The sequence below is a fragment of the Ranitomeya variabilis genome, chromosome 1, assembly GCF_051348905.1.
Source record: "Ranitomeya variabilis isolate aRanVar5 chromosome 1, aRanVar5.hap1, whole genome shotgun sequence".
Classification (NCBI taxonomy): domain Eukaryota; kingdom Metazoa; phylum Chordata; class Amphibia; order Anura; family Dendrobatidae; genus Ranitomeya; species Ranitomeya variabilis.
Window position 1 is genome coordinate 853,842,829 of NC_135232.1, and position 17,108 is coordinate 853,859,936.

A 17,108-nucleotide genomic window follows, 5' to 3' on the forward strand; every position below is an offset into this window, starting at 1 on the left:
TAGTGGGAGTCTGACACTGCACGAACAGCATCAGTTGGCAGGTCCCACGGCCGTAGGAAGCACTTAAGTGAAGGAGCAGTAACACTGGAGATCCAAACAGTGTGTAGTGACCATTCACACTGAAGTGAGTAGAAACTGAGCAGCAGTACTCGAGAACAGCCACTATACAGCCTATGAAGCTGTGCAGATCCTGCAGCAGTGGAACTTGAAGACAGTTGATTGACGCTGGGTTTCAGATTTCCACTGATCTGATAGTAATGACCTATTCCAAGTTCAGGTTATCAATATCTCAGACAACCCCTTAAAGTGGGATTGAGAGATGGGGAGGGTGTTATCAGTACGTTGTTGATTATAAGCCGCTCTATAAAATTATTAACCCCTTAATGACCGCCAATACGTCTTTTTACTGACCTGAGATAGAAGAGAAAAGCCTCCCCATACAGGTGACAATCCAGCAGCTGTCGGCTGTACACTATAGCTGACAACTTGCTGTATCAGCCATGATCAGTGTTTGCACCGTCCATATCAGTTTAACCCCTTAGATGCAGCTGTTAATAATGACTATATCACATAAAAGGTAAACAGAGTGTGGTGGAACCTTCTTTATCCCCATCGGCACCCTGAGATCATGATTGTGTGGTCCTGATGTTTGCCATGCCAGTTCACAGCCAAAAGCGCCTCTATAATTGCAAAGCGCCGCGGAATATGTTGGCGCTATACAAATAAAATTATTATTATTATTATTAAATAGCGGCCTTAGAGTCTGAAGGCTACTGTGGCCTGTTCAGAAGTTACCGACATTTAGGTGGTAAAAATACACTTTTTCATTCCTGTTATGTGACATTGTATTAATTCCTGAAAAGCATCTGAAGGGTTAATAAACTACCTGACAGCGGTTTCAGTCTGTCAGGGGGTGCTGTTTTTAAAATGGTATCACTTTTGGGGGTATTCCAATATATGGGACCCCTAAAGTCTCTTCAAACCTGGATAGGTCCCTAAAAAAATAAATGTAAAATTTCCACGAAAAAATGAAAAGTTACTGCTACATTTTTAAACCTCCTAAAATGCTAACAATATAAAATAACATTATAAAAATGGTGCTGATGTAAAGCCGACATGTGGGAAATGCTATTTATGAGTGTTTATGTGGTATCACTATCTGGATTAAAGGGAGAATCATTCAAAGGTTCAAAATTGCTAATTTGTTTACATTTGTCAAATTTCTGATATTTTTTATAAATAAAAGACAAAACATATCGACCTAAATTTACCATTATCATAAAGTATAATGTGCCACGAAAAAAAATCAATCTCAAAATCACTGGGATTTGTTGAAGTGTTCCAGAGTTATTACCACACAAAGTGACACTGGTCAGATTTTAAAAACTTGTCCCCGTCACTAAGGGGTTAAATAAAATGCCACAGGTGCAGACTGGATGTAGATTCTGGTATTATGCATCATCAGTCAATAATATAACCCAGCAATAGAGTACAAGATGAGGCTTACATATTTTTAAAAGGAATATTTTAAATGAACTGATGTAAATGACATAACATAAGTAAAAAGCTATTTCCTTTGGATGTATTTTGCTACAAATGCCGCCAGAAGGTCTTTATACGGAGTGTCAGAATCGGACTTTGTTGATGGAATCCGGAGGAGACGGCGAACAGCCGGAGAACGTAGGAGTAGATTGTGGACCAGACCCACAAGACTGGATGAAACCCAATAGAGCGCCATACTCTGCAAAAAAAAAAAAATACAATAAAAGCCTAGCAATGTTCTAAGGCCCCATATACGTCAGACTTCTAGAAGTCTTCCATGTTTGACATTTTCATCTTGTAGTTGATCAAACGATCTATTCTTCTTAGAAGATGATCTTTCATCCACGAATATTTCTTCGAAAGAACTTTAGGAAAAGATCATTAATCTTTTGTGTAACCCCTTAGCGACTGCCGATACACATTAAAACGGCGGCCGCCAAGTGTACTTATTCCCTCATCGTCGTTTTAAAATGGCGATCAGGAATAAGGCTGCAGCACCCCCCAGAGACCCCGGAGAACATGATCAGGGCCAGATTTTCCGGTGTCCGATCACGTGATATACATGTCAGAGGAGAGAGGAATGATGCCTCCTCGAGACACCTTGGCACCTTCGCCGTCCCTCCTGATCAGTCCTCCGTCATCTTCCTGGGGAAAAAAATGGTGGAAGCCGAGATCTGCCGGCCGGTGCCCGGCAACAATAGGACATTTTTCCTATTGGTTCCTTTTGATCACTGTGATAGACCCTTACTGGTTAGAATTATAACATTTGGCTTGGTCATTAAGGTCAAAATTGGCTCGGTCACTAAGAGGTTAATGTACAGTAATTGACAACACTGTAAAAAAAAAAAAAAAAAGAATTGGTTTGTGTCACCATTTTTTGGGACTTATAACTTGTTTATCTTTCTGTATGTGGAGTAGTATAAGAGCTTGGTTTTTTTGCTTGGCCAGCTGACGTTTCCATAGACACCATTTTGGAATACATGCAATGTTTTAGTCAAGGTGCGGCAAATAAAAACAGCAATTCAAGTATTTCGATTTTTTTTCATTTCCAAAATGTCTCCCTCATACTTGATTGTATTTAAACCTACAGTTTAAATGACTTTATATTTAGTAGACCAGCGTTTACGTACATAATACCTACCAAATATGTTTATTTTATTTCTATTTTATTGTATTTTTGTGAAACGGAGTTGTGGGGGATTAATTTAAGTTTAGATTTTTTCATAACTTAAAAAAAATGTTTTTTAATTTTTAATTTATTTTTTCTGTCCCCTAGGGGGATTTGAGCTCGTGATTAATTATATACTGCATTGCATTGAGGTCAATAGTGAAAATCATGCTTTACACAGGCTGGGCTTAATTGGAAGACCAAAATAGCAGGTGATAGCAAACCACGGGCACCCGGCTGGTGCATCATGGGGGATAAAGTGAAAGGAGCTACAGCATGTGGTGATCGGTAGTGATGAGCAAGTGTGCTCGTTACTCGAGATTTCTGAGCATGCTTGGGTGGTCTCCGAGTATTTTGGGCATACTCGGAGATTTAGTTTCTGTCCGCCGCAGCTCCATGATTTGCAACTGCTAGACAGCCTGAACACATGTGGGAATTCCCTAACAAACAGGCAACCCCCACATGTATTCAGCCTGTCTAGCAGTCGCAAATCATGCAGCTGCGGGGGACAGAAACTAAATCTCCGAGTACGCCCAAAATACTTGGAGATCACCCGAGCATGCTCAGAAATCTCGAGTAACGAGTATACTCGCTCATCACTAGTGATCGGCGATCCAGTGATGTTAGTCATTAATAGTGGCATCTAAATGATTAAACAGCAGTAATCAGAGTTGGCTCTGGTCGTTGCTGTTACAAGCTGATGCTGGCTGTAAAGACACAGTCAGGTATGGTGCGGACTCAGTCTGCTTCTTATACCCCCAGAGGCAAAATAAAGCATATTTACGCCATATGGTGATAAAGTCATATCACAACTTAAACAATAGGCGATTTTGTGGGATGCATTTTCTTTAAGAGACAAAATAAGATAAAAACACACACCTTATCATAAACCGTGCACACTACAGTTGAAAGCAGAAGCTTACATACACTATATAAAAAGACACAAATGCATGTTTTTCTCAATATCTGACATGAAATCAGAATAAACCTTTCCCATTTTAGGTCAATAAGGATTACCATAATTATTAATATTTGCCAAATGCCAGAATATTGAGAGAGAATGTTTTAAGGCATTTTAATTACCGTATTTTTCGCTTTGTAAGACGCTCCGGATTATAAGACGCTCCGGATTATAAGACGCACCCAAATTTTGAGGAGAAAAATAGGAAAAAACTTTTTTTAATAAATTGGTGGGGCGTCTTATAATCCATGCGTCTTATTACTTACCAGGGGTTGTGGCTGCGGTGGATCAGGGTCCCAGGGTCGTTGCTGGAGGCAGGAGTGGATCATTGCTGCAGGCTGGGATGAGGGGGTCTGCAGGGGGGCTCCTGTGCTGCAGGGGGGGCTCCTGTGCTGCAGGCTGGGATGAGGGGGTCTGCAGGGGGCTCCTGTGCTGCAGGGGGGCTCCTGTGCTGCAGGGGGGCTCCTGTGCAGAAGGGGGCTCCTGTGCTGCAGGCTGGGATGAGGCAGTCTGCAGGGGGGCTCCGGTGCTGCAGGGGGGCTCCGGTGCTGCGGGGCTGTCTCCGAGGCTGCGGGGCTGTCTCCGAGGCTGCGGGGCTGTCTCCGAGGCTGTCTCCGAGGCTGCGGGGCTGTCTCCGAGGCTGCGGGGCTGTCTCCGAGGCTGCGGGGGGCTCTGGCAACATTTTGTGAAAGGCCAGAGCCCCCGGCAGTTCGTCCATGCGTTCCTGTATGACTGACTCCGGGAAAATGGCCGCCGGAATCTCGAGAGATGAGATCTCAGCGCTGAAATCTCATCTCCTGAGATTCCGGCGGCCATTTTCCCGGAGTCAGTCATACAGGAACGCATTGACGAACTGCCTGGGGGCTCTGGTCTTTCACAAAATGTCGCCAGAGCCCCCCGCAGCACCGGAGTTTCCAGCATCACCCGGGGCAGCAGCGGACAACCGCGGCAGCGGTGGCGGGCGACAGCGGTGGCGGGCGGCAGCGGACACCCCCTCATCCCAGCCTGTAACGGTAAGCGGTATATCCGCTTTGTAAGACGCACCCCCATTTCCCCCCCAAATTTGGGGGAAATAAAGTGCGTCTTACAAAGCGGAAAATACGGTACTTACGGCAAAGTCAAAAAGTTTACGTACATTTCATTAGTACTTGGTACCATTGCCCTTAAACTGAATGACTTGGGTCAAACGTTTGGAACATCCTTCCACAAGCTTCTCACAATAGTTGGTCGGAATTTGGGCCTATTCCTCTTGACAAAACTGGTGTAACTGATCCACATTTGTAGGTCACCTTGCTTGCACCTGCCTTCTCAGCTTTGCCCATAAATTTTCAATAGGATTGAGATCAAGGCTTTTTGATGGCCACTCAAACACTTTATTATCCTTAACCCCTTTCTGACCTCGGACGGGATAGTACGCCCGAGGTCAGATCCCCCTGTTTGATGCAGGGCTCCGGCGGTGAGCCTGCATCAAAGCCGGGACATGTCAGCTGTTTTGAACAGATGACATGTGCCCGCAATAGCGGCGGGTGAAATCGCGATTCACCCGCCGCTATTAACTAGTTAAATGCCGCTGTCAAATGCAGACAGCGGCATTTAACCGGCGCTTCCGGCCGTCCGGCCGGAAATGAGCGCATCGCTGACCCCCGTCACATGATCGGGGGTCAGCGATGCTTCTGCATAGTAACCATAGAGGTCCTTGAGACCTCTATGGTTACTGATCCCGGCTAGCTGTCAGCGCCACCCTGTGGTCGGCGCTCATAGCAAGCCTGTAATTCAGCGACATAGCAGCGAACTGATGATGGAGGCTATTGAAGCATGGCAAAAGTTAAAAAAAAAGTTAAAAAAAATGTGAAAAAAATAAAAAAAATATAAAAGTTTAAATCACCCCCCTTTCGCCCCATTCAAAATAAATCAATTAAAAAAAAAAAAAAATCAAACCTACACATATTTGGTATCGCCGCGTTCAGAATTGCCCGATCTATCAATAAAAAAAAGCATTAACCTGATCGCTAAACAGCATAGCAAGAAAAAAAAAATTGAAACGCCAGAATTACGTTTTTTTGGTCGCCGCGACATTGAATTAAAATGCAATAATGGGCAATCAAAAGAACGTATCTGCACCAAAATGGTATCATTAAAAACGCCAACTCGGCACGCAAAAAATAAGCCCTCACCCGACCCCAGATCATGAAAAATGGAGACGCTACGGGTATCGGAAAGTGGCACAATTTTCTTTTTTTTTTTTTTTTTTAAGCAAAGTTTGGAATTTTTTTTACCACTTAGATAAAAAATAACCTACTCATGTTAGGCGTCTATGAACTCGTACTGACCTGGAGAATCATAATGGCAGGTCAGTTTTAGCATTTAGTGAACCTAGCAAAAAAGCCAAACAAAAAACAAGTGTGGGATTGCACTTTTTTTTGCAATTTCACCGCACTTGGAATTTTTTTCCCGTTTTCTAGTACACGACATGCCAAAACCAATGATGTCGTTCAAAAGTACATCTTGTTTCGCAAAAAATAAGCCCTCACATGGCCAAATTGACTTAAAAATAAAAAAGTTATGGCTCTGGGAAGGAGGGGAGCGAAAACCGAACACGGAAAAAACGGAAAATCCCAAGGTCATGAAGGGGTTAAGTCACTTTGTTACCATTTTGGCAGTACTCTTCAGGTCATTGTCCATTTGGGAGACCCATTTCCACCCAAGCTTTAACTTCCAGGCTGATGTCTTTAGATGTTGCTTCAGTATTGCCACATAATATCCTTTTCTCATGATGCTATGTACTTTGTGAAGTGAACCAGTCCCTCCTGCAGGAAACCAACCTTACAACATGCTGCTGCCACCCCCCGTTTCACAGTTGGAATGGTGGTCTTAGGATCCAAGCTTCTCCCTTTTTCCTCCAAACGTTATAATAGTCATTATGCCCAATAACTTCAGTTTTAGCTTCATCAGACCACAGGGCATGTCTCCAAAAATTAAGGACTTTGTTCATGTGTGCATGTGCAAGCATTAATCTAGCTTTTTCATGTTTCTTTTGGAGTAATGGCTTCTTCCTGGCAGAGTGGCCTTTCAGCCCATGTTGATACAGTACTCGTTTCACTGTAGATATTGACACAATCTTACCAGCTTCCATCATCATCGTCACAAGGTCTTTTGCTTTTGTCCTTGGGTTGATATGCACATGTCGCACCAAAATACAGCACAGGTATGTCTCTAATTAACTGAGATGTTGCCAAAAATCCTATCAGAAGCTTCCCAACACATGACATCATCATATGGGCGTCCAGAATTGTTTAAAGGCATAGTAATCTTAGTGTAGGTAAACTTATGACTTTGCAGGAAGTAATAAAAATGCCTGAAAACATTCTCTCTCATTGTTCTGGCATTTGGCAAACATTAATAATTATGGTAATCCTAATTGACCTAAAGCGGGAGACGTTTATTCTGATTTCATGTCAGATATTGAGAAAAGCATGCACATGTGTCTCTTTATATAGTGTATGCAAACTTCTGGTTTCGACTGTATATCTATTCACATTAAAAGGGTGTAAAATTTCAAATACAAAAAACATTTAAATTTTTTTGAGATGATGTGACACTACTTCACAAATGCAGTCTTCCATTAAGATGTTAATGAAGATACACACATGGGTAGAAAAGTGCGTTACTTACTGAGGGAACACTGGCTGCAATAGGAATCATTACAATAGAAATTCCTCGAACAAAGTTGGTTAAGTATTTCTGAAATCTAGACATCTCCACTGTCCGCAAGGCAAACATCTGTTTACAAGTGAGAAAATGGAGCACTTAGATATGGCACAGGGATTCACTTGGAAACTATTATCATGCATTAGAAATTGGCATCATCTGTAAAGCGTTCAATGGTTATGAGCCCGGAGCTAGAAAGATGGCCAAGTACCACAGAAAAGTAATGCAAAGAGATGTAGATGAAATAGAAAATGTCCAACTCATGAGCCCCTTTGTCGTCTGCTTAGGAAGAGTTCGGTTGAGTTCGCACAAACTTTTTTGACTTTTCGATGATAGAAAGCTGATGTATAGGGAATGAGAAGTCCCACCTATGTATGTACATGTGCACAGATTGCAATTTAGGGAACTATACAAAGTCCTCATACAGAAGCAACCTGCAAGTATTAAAAAAAAAAAAAAAAAACTTGTGCTAAAAAGATGGTTTTTTTTTCTCCCCAAAACAGAGCTACTGTCACGGTGTCACTGGGTTGTTTCTGTATTTGCAGCTCAGCTAAACTGGCAGGAATGACAATGAGCTGCAGTACGAGAGACTGCCGATAGATAAAAGTGGTGCTGCTTCTGAGAAAAAAGAAAAGCATACATGTTTTAAACTCTTATCACTTAAAAGTACAGAGAATAGCACACAATACTGTGCAAAAGTTTTAGGCAGCTGTGGAAAAATGCTGTAATAATGTTTTAAAAAAATAGAAGAAGCAATAGTTATTTTTATCAATTAGCAAAGGGAATGAGTAAAAGAGAAATCTAAATCAAACCAATATTTGGTGTGACCACACTATGTCTTCAAAACAACATGCAAGCATCAATTCTTCTAGATACACTTATACACAGTTTTTGAAGGAACTTGGCAGGAAGGTTGTCCCAGATATCTTGGCGAACTAACCACAGATCTTCTGTGTATGGAGGCTTGGGCCAGTCCTTTGGTCGCTTAATGTAATCCCATGCATACTTGATAATGCTGAGATCAGGGCTCTATCAACACTTCCAGGACTCCTTGTTCTTCTTTACAAGGAAGATAGTTCTTAAATACAACGGCTGTGTGTTTGGAGTTATTGTCCTGCAGAATAAATTTGGAGCAAATCAGAAGCCTCTCTGATGGTATCGATAAGGTATCTGCCTGTATTTCTTAGCCTACATTCACAGATCCAGGGGCTGGCTAGCAAATTTTGGCCTGGGTGGCAAGCCCAAAACAATGGCCCTTGATTAGTGGCCTATAATTATTGGCCCAAATTTATTAAAACTGGCATGTATGATTAAGATTAAGAGGCGCATGCCACTTAATGAATTTTTCGTCATTCGTGAGTGGAGTATATTTGTTATGAAATTTACACCACTTTGGCACACATTTTCATGAATCAGACTGGCGGGCTCAGCCTTTTCCCGCCCATGATCTGCCCATTTCTGCGAAGCTCTGTAGGACTCGCATGAAAACACCAAAAGTCCCAAACTTTCTGCTCAGCTTCCAATCTGCACAAAAATTTGGGGAAATTTCAATGTATCTCACGACAGAAAACTGAGCCTTTATTTATTTCTGGCTGCTTCATAAAGAGAGTAAAGGTAACAAGGCTTTAAAGGCAACCTGTCGCCAGGTTATGAAAATACAACCTAAAGCCACCACCTTTAACTGCTCTATTGCCACAGTTCATCAACCTGTAAATAAACCCCCAACTCCTCATACGTATCCCATAAAATACCAGGGGCAGAGCAAAATTTTATAATGCACATGCACCAACCTTATTAGGCAGAGTAAAGTGTGCCTCCGCAGGATTTGCAATGATCTGTGGATGACATAGGACAAGTCATCCACAATCAATCAGGTCAAAAGGATGGTGATCCATCCAACAGAGGAAGCGCAGACCCCAGACCACCAATGCCCATCAGACCAGATTGTGCTGTTTAATATACAGCACGTGTGACTTATAAAAGGTATTTTTGGGGATATACAGAGGGAGATGAGGGCTTATATACAGGATGATGGAGTGTGACAATAAGCCTGTAAAAGGTGGTGCCTTTTGTTTATACTGGGAAATAAAAACTACAATTGAGGAAATGTGACTGGCCGCTCCGGAAGCTGGAGAATCCCAACAGCCTGACGTTATCAGTATGAAAGTTTATGCTGCTGCAATAAATCTTATTGAACCTCCTGCAGGCACTACATTATCCAGTCCTGGACTTATCAGGAGGTTAGCAGCCTCTTGCCACCCCTTCACTGCACAGAGAGCTCATACTTACCGATTTCTCATCTCCATCAGGAGGAAGCAGCCAGGGGCCGCACACAGGGTGCAGTGTGAGCATGTCTGCATTACTGTAATGTGGCTGAGCTGGCACCAGTGGGGTAGCTACAGACCAATGGACTTTTATGAAAAATGTGGACCTGTATCCCCACCTAAATGTTAATCAGATCTATATGGGTCATTGTAGAGTTCTAGTTCCCATACATACAGCTCTGGCAAAAATTAAGAGACCACCACATCAAAACCCTGTCATGGGCAGCCCAATCTCCAGACCTGAACCCCACTGAAAACCTCTGGAATGTAATCAAGAGGATGATGGATAGTCACAAGCCATCAAACAAAGAAGAACTGCTTACGTTTTTGCACCAGAAGCAGTGTGAAAGACTGGTGGAAAGCATGCCAAGACGCATGAAAGCTGTGATTGAAAATCATGGTTATTCCACAAAGTATTGATTTATGAACTCTTCCTGAGTTAAAACATTAGTATTGTTGCTTCTAAATGATTATGAACTTGTTTTCTTTGCATTATTTGAGGTCTGAACGCACTGTTTGGTTTTGTTTTTTAATTTTGACCATTTCTTTTTTTCAGGAATAAAATAAAAAATGTATTGCTTGGAAATTCGGAGACATGTTTTTAGAAGTTTATAGACTAAAAGAACAATTTACATTTTACTCAAAAATATACCTATAAAGAGAAAAATCAGACAAACTGAACATTTTGCAGTGGTCTCTTAATTTTTGGCAGAGCTGTATGTGTTGCCCCCGTGTAATAATCTCCCCCATTATGGGTTCCTTCCTTTAATAATGTCCACCATCCTGGCCCACTTCCTGTAACAATGCCCCCCAATCCTTGACCCATTCTTGGTGTAATGTCCATAATTCTTGGCCCCTTCCAGTAACAATTTTCTCCATCCTGAGCCCTTTCCTGTTATAATGTGCCTTGTTCTGCAGTTCCTCTCGAACACACTTAAAAAAAAAATATATATAAATGATTCTTCTTACCTTCTCCCACTCCCATGACATGCGGCATCCTCTACCACAGCTGATGTAGAGGCCAGCAACTGACATCGGCGTGCTCACCACTGGTGGCGCATGACATCACTGCCGTGTGTTCCCCCTGTGACAGTTACACAGGCGCCAGTTGCTGTCCTCGGATTGGCCAGCGTCATGTATTGCTGTGCAGGGAGCCGAAAGGTGTCACATCTAGCTGACAATAGTCGCTGGCGTCGGAGGGCCCCGCTCTCACACGGGCAAGGTCGCCCCTATCTAACACATAATATTCATTTTAAGGCGCAATGCCGGCTGCCAGCAGATCTAATCTAATCAGCTGTTGAGTATTTGCTTGGGGGGCCTATTCTCTTCTGACCCCCCACCCAGCCTGCCCCTGTACATATGTGGTTAGTCCTCCAAGATATTTGGAACAACCTCCTTGCCGAGTTCTTTCTAAAACTCTGTACATGTGCACCTAGAAGAATTGATGCTGTTTTGAAGACAAAGTCTCTTTTGTTCATTCACTTTGCATTTTGTTAATTGATATAAATAATATATTAACATTTCTATTTTTCAAGTAATTTTTTCTACAAACTTGCCTAAAATGTTAGTACTGTTTATTGCTAATATACTGTATTTCCTTGTGTGAAGAATATTGGAGACATAATTACATGTCAATCATCTGCACACTATTGGGCATAGAATTATATATAAAAAAAAATCCTTCAGCACATTCACTGTTAACATGACACCTGATCAGTTTCAAACAAAAGATTCACACCACAGCGCCAGCTGGTATGCACACTTCCACAGGAAGAGCCCTTTGTGAATCCAAGACATGTGGCTTGATTTATGGAAATACTATACGTCTTAGCTGTACATAGTCTATGTTTCCGAGATCCTCAGAACAGGGCAAGCGCCTGCCTGGGTCATAAGTCATTCTAACCCACACGGGAAGAGAGATACAAAGAATAGCCACTACCAGATAGGTAGTGAAATTGTGTATAGCCTCAATGAGTAGAAGGGGCCCGGTCAGAACAGATGGCACCAGAACCTCTGCCCCAGGACCGACCAGAAAGGACTTATGATCTTTCATAAGTTTTGGGAGATTTATCTCCAAACCTCCAGGGGAGGAGATTTAGGTTCAGCCCAGAGGGCAGGAGGGGAGTGACCCAGAGGGTTAAATGCTTGTGTGAAGCATATCCTATGTTTTTTTCTCTGGGAGGTCGCAAGAACACATCGTGTGAAGAGAAGTTACACACAAAGGGGACCACAAGCCTCTCAAGTGACTGCCCTCCCCCCAAAAGCCAGGCCTTTCATTTAACAGGTAACTGACCATATGTTCTGCTTATACCTTTTGTCCTACGACTACTGTATTTGCATATATGACCACTATATATGTATAACCATTGTGTGTATATAGTGTATTGCCTAGTATGCCCTTAAGGCGATTAAATATATAATTTAAGCTTGGGTTGCTCTTTTATCTCGATCCACGAATCCATACGTCCGTTTCTCTGTCTAATTTCATGCTACTAGAGGCAGGTTTCTGGCCTGATATAACCTTGTTAACGGACCAGGCGTATATTGAACGAGGAACTGGTGGCAGTCCTACCAGGCTGATAAGGTTCTGTTTCACTAGTGCTAGTGAAAGGGGCTTCTCAAGCCTGTCAGGGTTGTGGATGAGTGTGGTACCACGTCAGTGACTGCGTGGGCCACCTTCTTTTACACCCTGTGCCTCCCTGGGCCTGGGTGGACAGGGGAGTGTCTGTAAAACTGTGCCAAGCTGACCTTACGTGTCCCCAGGGGGTACAGAACGCCACATTGGTACAAGTGCGGATGTCTTATCACGTGATCCCGTTGACGTAATACTGACGTCAGGTGGGGTGGCGTGGTGAGGACCCTTCACGTTTCACACCTTGGTTACAAAGTCTTCTATAAAACGTAGAATAGTGTACAAAAAGTAACAGAGAAGAAAATAGAGAAAAAAGGAGTGTGCCCTGTTTTGGCATGTATACCTCTACTAGTAGCAAGTTGATAGATCCCAGAAGAACTGGAAGGATCCAAGTAGAATCAGGCATTGTGAGGTCCGGGAACCACAGTGTTCCTCCATTCTGTAGCTGCGTGTGAACCAACTCATCTGGAAAAAACAAGGGAGATTTCATTGAAATTAGCCATGATAATATAAGGTCTTTTTTTCTAATGGGAAAAATGAACATGGACAATAACAAAGAGTTTTACTAAAAAAGAGACAGAACCTCATTAGGAACAGTGACTGGAGAACCTCAAATCTGAACACAGGAGCGGATCCCAAAAGAAGAACTTGCATCAGATACTTAAGGCTCATCTGTTCATATGGAGTCACCGCCACAAGAGGGAGAACGTGCCTACATTAACGTAGGAAGAGTAAGTAATCTTGTAGAAATGCACGGAAAGCATGGGAGAAAGTAAAATGCGCCCTAGTGGTTGTAAGGCCAACTACAATGCAATAAACCAAGGACGATGCACTGAATCATCTTGACGTTTGACATGGAGAATTGTCTACATTCAAATGCGGTGTGCTGTGTTGTGCATAAATATGTGATTCTTCAGAATTTCTATTAGTCTATACCTGATGAAGAGACCTGTGTAGTCTCGAAAGCTTGCAATTTGTTACCTTTTCAGTTAGCCATTAGAAGGTATCAACCACTGAGGACTCTCAATTCTAAATGTTTTTCTATCTACTGGCTAACACGGTACCAAGATATATATCTTTCCTGTATCATACATTCAAATTCAGGTATCAAAATAGTCATACATAAGAAAGAAAGACATCGACAGTTTCCAAGCATGCTAGCTTCAGCTCACAGACATCACTGTGTATTCCAATTATTCTGGAAGCCAATATGCAAGTATTACACATAGAATAACAATATCAGATCAGTAAACAGCAGCATGTTGATGGTTTTAAAAAAAAGTGAATGTATACATATTACAAACATTGAACACAAACGATAAGCTGCAATACCTATGAATTTCCATATATGAAAATAGTTATAAGTGTATTCCAGCTATTACAAGTGATCACCTATCCATAGGACCAGAGATTACTACTAGATCAGAGGTGTCTGACTGCTGAGGCCCTGACTGATCCTAATGGGAGGATTGTTAGATTCAGTGGAGGGGCGACCACGCATGTCTACGGCCAACCAATGAAATATTCACAACTTTCAGCCAACACGTGTCACTGCCCAATTCAAATGGAGGATGGGGGGTCTTAATGGTCGGAACCCCACCGATCTAGTAGTTAGTGTGAAGGAACAAATTATGAAAGGTTCTCCATTTTGTGCTAGATTCTCCATTTTGTGTTTTTGACTCCATTTTCTTGTTGCTTTAAGATAAATTCTGTTATTTAATTAGGTAAAAGGTTACAGCTGCCATGAAGTAACTTTATCTTGTTGTTCACAAGCCTGCTATTCAACTAGGCTATGGTTCATAATTGGTATAAAGACCTTGAGTCTTCGGACTCGAGCCAGGGAAGAGATTCGGGGGTGTATCACTATACAAGACTGAGGCATCTGTTAGAAAAACACATACTATGCCAAAAAGACATGACCATATCTGTAGTTTCCATTTTTTCTGTATTCTTATGGGTTAAGTTTTTCCTAAAAGGAAAAGAATCCAGCTCAACGATGCAGTGAAAGATCCGTAGCTTTATTTCACTTCAAAATAACGTGTGAGGACAAAACATCAGCACATTAAAACCAAGATCAACGCGTTTCCGGTGACTGAGCACCCTTAATCATGATTAAGGGTGCTCAGTCACCGGAAACGCGTTGATCTTGGTTTTAATGTGCTGATGTTTTGTCCTCACACGTTATTTTGAAGTGAAATAAAGCTACGGATCTTTCACTGCATCGTTGAGCTGGATTCTTTTCCTTTTATGTTTGCCTACGCCCTGACACAGCGGTTCCGTGCTCCGAGCCTCCGGGAATGTCGATATGGTGAGCTGGACTTTGTTTTTTCTTACTTCAGTTAAGTTTTTCCTGCATTCTTATAGGTTAAGAACTGTGAGCGTGTTCTTATGCTGATTGGTTGAAGTATAATTTCTATGACTATCAAAACTCATATACAATAAAACGGGGGCCAGAGATCTGCTCGATCCCCCATACAGAGACACATGTCTCCGTCTGGTCATTTTCAGTTGCCGGCAACACCTTGTATATTAATTTGGAAATCACTGGGTTAACCGTGAAGGATCACTTTAGATCCTCCCTCAACATTAGTACCTATCACGTGGAAAGGTAATTACTAATTTTGGGGTTATTAAAAGTGCCCTTCACCCTGCCACCCCATCTATACACTATTTGTGGACCGGGCATTGTAAACTTATCATCACATCATAGACAGCTATGGAAGAGAACAGAGAGGTGACTACTTTAGACCTTATCTTAGCATCGGTTTACAAGATGTAAGCGCAAAAGGTATACAAAAGGAGTAAAAACATCAAAAGCGGTTCATATTTTGGCAGGGTTTAATTCAATAACTAAAAAAATTATTAAAAGAATAAAAGTATATTGGAAAAAATGAGAATTTAGCAAATGAGACCGTACCCAACCACCACCTAATCTCTGTCTTTACTATAGTCGCAGGTAGGGGCTTAAGGCCACATTTCTTTTTTTTGTTGCAAGGATTTTAACGTGGCTCATGACCATCTGTCAGAGATGAAACATCCATTTTTTCACGTAGAAGATGCTTCAGGAATTGTTCCTTTCTCTGGAGTTTTGTAAACCTGAAGCGTCTTTTTTGTCATTTCCTGAGCTTTTGTTTCTTTCCGCTGGAGTTTTTTTTTTTTTTTTTTTAATTAGCGTTAGAGAATTTTATTTTTTTTACAAAATGCTAGCATTTCTTGAAGCAAGAACACTGACAAAACACTAAAAAGGTGCCCTGGCATCTTTTAGCCTTTACATTAGCTTGTATTACAATGCATTGAGCGTTTTCCTAGCAGGAAACGGCAGAATAGTGTACATGTTGCTTCTTTTACACGTTTGGCGCCCTTGAAAGCCTGAAATGGTTAAAAAACATATGAAAAGCAAGATTTTTCCCATACAAGTTATTAGGACTGTTTCTTTTAATGCTTTGTCAGTGCTTTTCCGGACATTTTTTAAGCACACCGCTGAAAGAACAGAAGTGTGAACATACACTAAGGCTGGGTACGTACCGTGTAATGAAGCGGTTTTGCATTTATTTCCCAAACAAATCTGTGTATACTAGATGGTGGCCCGATTCTAACGCATCGGGTATTCTAGTATATGTATGCTCACGTAGTATATTGGGCAGACATGTAGTATATTGCCCAGCCACGTAGTATATTGCTGAGTGACGTAGTATATTGCCCAGCCACGTAGTATATTGCTGAGTGACGTAGTATATTGCAGTTACGTAGTATATTGCACAGTTACGTAATATATTGCCCTGTGACGTAGTATATTGCCCAGTGAAGTAGTATATTGGCCAGTGACGTAGTATATTGCCCAGTGACGTAGTATACAGCAGAGCCACATAGTATATTGTCCAGTGACGTAGTTATTGCCCAGTGACGTAGTATATGGCCCAGTGACGTAGTATACAGCAGAGCCACGTAGTATATTGTCCAGTGACGTAGTGACGTAATATATTGCCCAGTGACGTGGCCCAGCGACATAGTATATTGCCCAGTGACGTGGCCCAGCGACATAGTATATTGCCCAGTGACGTGGCCCAGCGACGTAGTATACAGCACAGAGCCACTTAGTATATTGCCCAGTGACATAGTATATTGCCCTGCGACGTAGTATATAACCCAGCCATGTAGTAGATTGCCCAGCCACGTGACAGGTTAAAAAATAAAAAATAAACATACTCACCTTCCGATCCGAAGTCCCCTTGTAGTGTGTACATACTCACCATACTTGTAGTTCTGTGGCCTGTCCGCGGTACAGGCTGCAGCTTCTGGTCCCTGGGTGTGCTGACGCCGCGGTCACATGACCGTGACGTCACGGCAGGTCCTGTTCGCGCAGGCGCACAGGGCCTGTGATGACGCCGCGGTCACATGACCGTGACGTCATGGCAGGTCCTTCTGCCATACGCTAAGTGGTACCGGAATCTACCGCTTGCACAGAGCGGTTACCGGAGGGTGGCGAGGAGCGGGCAAGGCATCGGAAGGTGAGTATATCATGATTTTTTATTTTTTTTAACATTAGATCCTTTTATTATTGACGCTGCATAGGCTGCGTCAATAGTAAATCTTGGTCACACAGGGTTAATAGCGGCGGTAACGGAGTGCGTTACCCGTGGCATAACGCGGTCCGTTACCGCCGGCATTAACCCTGTGTGAGCGGAGGGGTGTATGCGGGCGGCGGGCAGTGAGTGCGGGGAGTAGGGAGCGGCCATTTTTTTCCGGACTGTGCGCGTCGCTGATTGGTCGCGG

General features: G+C 42.5%; 1 protein-coding gene across 2 annotated transcripts in view; it reads right to left on the bottom strand.

Moving 5' to 3' along the window:
* Positions 1-1,509: 1,509 nt before the first annotated feature.
* Positions 1,510-17,108, bottom strand: part of COX18 (cytochrome c oxidase assembly factor COX18) — a 28,155-nt gene continuing 12,556 nt past the window's right edge. For both annotated transcript variants that reach the window (XM_077276848.1, XM_077276857.1), the window contains exons 5-7: positions 12,679-12,800; positions 7,344-7,451; positions 1,510-1,741 (exon numbers count right to left, since the gene is read on the bottom strand). In XM_077276848.1, coding sequence (XP_077132963.1) covers positions 1,568-1,741; positions 7,344-7,451; positions 12,679-12,800 — 404 coding nt within the window. In that variant the 3' untranslated portion in view covers positions 1,510-1,567. The remainder of the gene's footprint in view (positions 1,742-7,343; positions 7,452-12,678; positions 12,801-17,108) is intronic.